The 6,000-nt window shown below is 40.5% G+C and overlaps 1 protein-coding gene across 2 annotated transcripts in view; it reads right to left on the reverse strand.

Annotated features, from left to right (window-relative positions):
• The window catches only part of WDHD1 (WD repeat and HMG-box DNA binding protein 1), a 28,182-nt gene extending 22,216 nt beyond the window's left edge, over positions 1-5,966 (reverse strand). The window contains exons 1-4 of one of the 2 annotated variants that reach the window (XM_014947011.1): positions 5,906-5,966; positions 5,711-5,799; positions 3,570-3,681; positions 1,799-1,950 (exon numbers count right to left, since the gene is read on the reverse strand). In XM_014947011.1, the coding sequence (XP_014802497.1) occupies positions 1,799-1,950; positions 3,570-3,681; positions 5,711-5,787 (341 nt within the window). In that variant the 5' untranslated portion in view covers positions 5,788-5,799; positions 5,906-5,966. Of the gene's footprint in view, positions 1-1,547; positions 1,678-1,798; positions 1,951-3,569; positions 3,682-5,710; positions 5,800-5,905 lie in introns of those variants that run through there. The other variant, XM_014947012.1, reaches the window with a different exon arrangement.
• Positions 5,967-6,000: the final 34 nt, after the last annotated feature.

A 6,000-nucleotide genomic window follows, 5' to 3' on the forward strand; every position in this document is an offset into this window, starting at 1 on the left:
CGGACATATGAGCATAGTTTTTACAACTTTATTCCCTCCTCCAAAATTAGAGACATTATTGCAGTTTAACTCAAAATACCAATGCCAACTGCCAAGCCCAAGCTACAGTGTAAGACAACTAAAATTCTATTAGCACTCTTAAACAACACGACAACTTTAAAGAACGAACAAACTGGCAATAGGATATTTTTGGTTTATTTAAGAAGCCACACAACTATTTTTTAAATAGTTAATTTGAATTTTGACAGCCAGTTGGATGTTAATTGAAGTTGAACTTCAGTTTGCAGTCTGAAAGTTTGTAGAAGTTTGTGAAAGTTTGCAGACTTTGTGAAAAATGGACAACTAAAGGCAATTCTTAGCTGCATTCCTTCATTCCATGGCTGTCACCTTCTCCTTCAGTATGTCACAGAAGAACTCATCAAGAGGTGGCCTCACAGTTTTAGGAACATTTTTTCCTAAAGTGAGAGCCCTACCCAGGCTGCAGAAATACTGGGTTTTTTTAAAAGTTTTAGAAACAGAAAAGAGTTTGCTGCCTGCCTAACCTCTCAAATCTAAGTCAGATTCCTGGGGCAGAGCTGTTGCCTCAGAAACAAGCCCTGGCAAAAGGCCCAAACTCATGATCCCCGTCAGATTTAGAGATTAGACTGGTTACTGCCCCCAGCTGTCCAGCCTCCCAGTTTTGGTGGAACTGGTGCGTCTGCTCCGCAGCTGCCACAGTTCACAGTCCAGCTATTTCCATCCAAATGGCTTTCCAGCTCAATTCACGCTTAGAGGAGCCAGGGAGCAGATGAAATGCTCTGCCATCCCTACTGCAGAGGACAAATTCCAGCAGAGAGACGAGCAGACAGCCTTGGGTTAAGCTACAACTGCCCAACGAGTTCACCAAATCCAATTAAGAATCACCTAAACCTTGAATAAATGAAAAAAAATAATAATATTGCCATCTCTGTTAAAGGTCTGGAGTATATTATGCAGAAGCAAACTTGCAGCCCTAAGAAATCAACTAAACTACGCATTTAATTCCCCTCAGGCAAGTCTTGCCACTGTCGCCTGTTATCACTTGGCAGAAGGGTGATGATTCTGATGCCAGAGAATGACTCAAAGCTCTCGGGCAAATCAGACCCCCCCCTTGACTTTTGGGTGTGAATATATATCCGTAGTGCTGTGATCCTGAAGGGTCAGGACGTTCTCCTTAGCACAGGGTAACAAAATGCTCCATGCTGCAGTGAGATCCGTGCGGGAGAACACGTATGTCTATGCGTCACGGGACCGAAAGCTGAAAACACTCAAGTCTAAAGAAAAGGAATTATTTCACAACCCCCCGATTCCACTTAAAATCATTTGGTGGATGGAGTGTCTCTCAGAGCATTGTTGCCTAAAGTCCTTTCCATTCCTTTCTTCCCCTCCACCCTGCAGAAGGCGTGTTGCAATACTTGCAAACCCTCAGAAGTATGTGGATTAATGATCTCATGGGTAAAAATCAGCAGGAGAGGAAGTTGCCAGATTTTGAGCCGTAGCAAAGTTTTTCCATATCACTCACAGATTACCTAGATCCAGCAGCAATCTTGGAACCATCACTATTAAAGATGACGTGGTTTGCATTCATGGTGAAACGAGTAAGGATGCCATCTGGAGCTCCTTCAGGAAACGTGTGTAGCTGAACAGTATTGTTCAATACTGCTGTGACCAGTCTTCCATTCTAAAACCAAAATCCATCATAAAATTGGTTAATTAAAACACATTTATACCCACAGAGTTTTGAGCGATAGCAAATTTTTCCATATCACTCACAGATTACCTAGATCCAGCAGCGATTTTGGAACCATCACTATTAAAGATGACGTGGTTTGCATTCATGGTGAAACGAGTAAGGATGCCATCTGGAGCTCCTTCAGGAAACGTGTGTAGCTGAACAGTATTGTTCAATACTGCTGTGACCAGTCTTCCATTCTAAAACCAAAATCCATCATAAAATTGGTTAATTAAAACACATTTATACCCACAGAGCCCAAAAAATTTGCTCTGACATTGCCAATACTTGGGTGGATTAACTGTACTAGTTCCAAAAGAGGTCTGACAGTAAGAGTAATAGGGAAAATATTCTTTAAGTTTCATTTCTTTCCCTCAAAAACTTTAATACTTTAATCAAACTATTAAAAACTATAAAAACTATTATCTTACTTTCAGTCCTATAGAAACACACTGCTGGATTTAATACTAAAATGTATAAAACTCATTATGGTAACTACATGGCAATTTATTGCATCAAGGCCCTCCCAACCTGTATCTTTTCAAATTCACTAATGAATTTCAAAGAGAACCATCTGATCTTCTCCTGGTGGATGGAAACTTTACTCCTTTTACAGGGGCAAGAAAGCCCTTAGATCAGGAAGAATCCTGCACGCTATTTAGATTAATACACTGCAGTATCAGGAGAGGGCACCCTTGGACCGAATGTCTCAGTGAAATGCCACCAGGAAAGATGAGAAGTTCATGAACTATCCCTTAGTTCTTCGCAGAAAACAGAAGGCAGATGTTTACTAAAAATGAATCCAGATTAAAAGAAGTACAAAACAAAAGAATAATTATCCTGTACTTGGAAAAGTAGTATCTCTTCTTCAAGTGACAAAACTGTTCCTCAGTTGTACATAGCAGTAATTTTTTTAAATACATAAATAAAGAAATACCTTATTTCCTTGAGGGTTTTTTGGTTGCACTTGGCAGGGGGGGAGAGGTGTGCCTTATTTTTGTTTTTTTTAAAAATTGCCTAAAGTTATAGTAAAAATCCTGAAGAAAAACAGAACAGCAGCCAGTACTAAATAACCTAAGAGATGCAATTTATTACCTAGATTACATGAATATCTCTTATAACATTTTCATTAATGAAGAACAATTTTTGAAATAGGATTTCCTGAAGTGTCACAAAGTGTTCTTAATCTCACTGTTTAAAAAACTTTCTACAACTTTCCTCACATTGAGAGAAAACACTGAAACAGCCTAAAAAGTTCACTGCATAATTAGCTTAATCTGCTGGGTTCTTCAGAAAGGACAAAGTCAGAAACAAGTATAACTCAATGTGAAGGAAGAAGATGAAAAAAAAATTACAGCAGTTTAACATAAGGAATAATTCTTCTACAATCCTTTACGGGGTAAAATGAACTGTCAGAAGCATTCTTGGTTTATATAACATACTTAATTTAGTTAAAACATTCAAAAAGTCTATAGGCACAGCTAATCATTTAAATTTCTGTGTATTTCAGAAAATTATGTTTTCAATACTGCTTTAATATTTTCACTTAGACTTACTAAGGTAGAATATGTTCATCTGCTCAAATTTAAAAACCTGCTGCTCATTCAACAGCATTTGATTTATTTTTACTATACATTAATCTGAAGACAAAGATCTACATAATTAACATACATCAGGCCGAAATGCACTACATCCAGTATTTTTCTTGGCTTTTTTGTATATTATCCCAATATTTATTTAAGGTTACCCACAAGAGCAGTATCCCTGAGCTTGAAAATCCGGTATCTTGTGACACACTTCGTTCTGCTAACAATGATACCTTTAGAGCGCAGGAATAGGCCTTTTCTCCCACATTAATGGACTTTGGATCATCATCATCCAGGTTTTCCCAAATCCTGACATCTCCATCACCACCACAAGTTACAATGCAGCTGTGGAAAGACACAGGATTTGTTACCATTAAGGAACTGAAAGGACGCCCACCCATGACTTTCAACCCCAACATGAAAACGTTACTGAAGTGTTAGTTTTTCTTTAAATTGAAACACAATACATACTGTGTGATACAGTGAATACCTACATTTATGATGTTTAAGTAACCAATTAAACGTGGGGAGGGAGGAAAAAAAATCACATCTGGCAGCATAACACAGTACCTGGAGTCCCTGACAACTGGCACTCATCCAAACTGACCCTCAGATATTACTGGTCAACCCATTTTTTTCCAGGACTCCGACTAAATTTTTTCTAAGGACTTAATTAGCACTTACTTCACCAAGAACAAGGCATTTAATTGCTTCGGAAGACTTTGAAAGCTTAACTACAGATGATTACAAAATTGGGGGCAAAACTAAGAGTGTTAATGCATACGTGAGTGAAGTTTAACAAACTTAACATGTTCCAGAACCTTTAAAAAATAGCTACTACAGAATTCAAGCTTGCTAGAGTCAACTTTCACAATTTTAATGTAGCAAACAGCCTCGAAGAGCAAACATAGATAAGTTCGCATGGGATTTTTAAAGACATTGTGAATCTGTAATCGAGCCTTGCATTCTTTTTTTCTAAAGTTGTTTGCCATCCCAAAAACTTCTAATTAAACAGCAAAACATTACAAAAACACTGTTGAAGCTGTGATGTAGCTGCTCTTAGTTTTGTAAGGGCTGTACTTTGACAGCAACACAACATGGTGTAGATATTGAATATATTGATGCTGGAGAGTCCAGCAGCAGCAGAGCAGAGGTCTTCAGCAGAGATGTCTGCATCTTTTTTTAAAGATTGGCATTGTCATGGCAAAGAAGGCTTTTTGTAGTGACAAGGGATTGTTATTTGACTAATTCTTAACAGTCCCCTTTGCACCAAGGCTATCAAATAAAGGAAGGAATAAGAAAATACAGACTTCAACCACAGTCAGTATGGTAACTCAGAATTGTCCCTGGAGTTCACCTTGAGAGGGCTTATTTTCTGGTTTTCCATTTCATCAATAAAAACATAACAAAAATTATTTAACTTATATTTATACATTCAAGAACTAGTATAAGAATAACACGAAAAGATAGTAAGCCCAATACTGGATTTCTTCAACTGTACTTTTCATTTCTGAGTGCATATATGAACATATTTTCTCCCACACTACACCAATTTTTTCTAGATGCTGTGAAATCACTCTTATAAAAAGCACATATAGAGGTTTTAAATATATATACACATATGCATATATATAGGCTCACATTGAAGTTATATGTCAATCATTTCAAAATTCAGGGCATCAAACTCTATGTCTTAGAGCCAGTTCTCAACACAGGCAAAAAACACAGAGGATTTGCCAGATCAAGCCTGACCATAAATCACAGGATGGTTTGGGCAGGAAGGGACCTTTAAAGAACATCTAGTCCAACCCCTCTGCCAAGGGCAGTGACATCTTCAACTAGACCAGGTTGCTCAGAGCCCCATCCAGCCTGACCTGGAATGCTTCCAGCGATGGGGCATCTCCCACCTCTCTGGGCAACCTGGGCCAGTGTTTCACCCCCCGTCAGCGTAAGAAATTTCTTCCTCATATCTAGTCTAAATTTTCCCTCTTAGTTCAAAGCCATTATCCCTCGTCCTATGACTCCACTCCCTGATCCAGAGTCCCTCCCCATCTCTCCTGGAGCCCCTTGAGGGACTGGAAGGGGCTCTAAGGTCTCCCTGGAGCCCTCTCTTCTCCATGCTGAACCCCCCCAACTCTCTCAGCCCCCCCTCCCAGCAGAGGGGCTCCAGCCCTCCCAGCATCTCCGTGGCCTCCTCTGGCCCTGCTCCAACATGTCCATGTCCTTCTGATGTTGGGGACCCCAGAGCTGGCCACAGTGTATCTCACCCAGCAGTGGCTGGCAGAGAAACTCCTGAGAAAGCCATGGAGAAGAACAGGACCATCCCTCCCCCAGGCCACCAGGTCACCCTGGTCTCTAGGAATCAGACAGTTACCTCCCAGTGTCATCGAAGCAGACGTCTGTGTGGCCCTCGGTATGGCCGTACCGCATCGGCTTCTGTGCTGAAGGCATCTTTGCTCTCACCTGTTTATTTATGGAGGACAAAAAGGGAGGGAAATAAGTTTTAAAAGAAAAAAAAAGCTTCAGAAATAGCCTCAGGTGGCAGGGACGGAGCTGCTGGGACACCCACCCACGGGGATTGGCACCCGGGGGCTCAGCTTAGGCCAGCCCGGCCTAAGCGATGGGGGGGGCCGGCTGTGGAGGCGAACCGTGAAAGAAAAGGGG

The sequence above is a fragment of the Calidris pugnax genome, unplaced genomic scaffold (genome assembly GCF_001431845.1).
Source record: "Calidris pugnax isolate Ruff unplaced genomic scaffold, ASM143184v1 scaffold127, whole genome shotgun sequence".
In the NCBI taxonomy this organism is placed as follows: domain Eukaryota; kingdom Metazoa; phylum Chordata; class Aves; order Charadriiformes; family Scolopacidae; genus Calidris; species Calidris pugnax.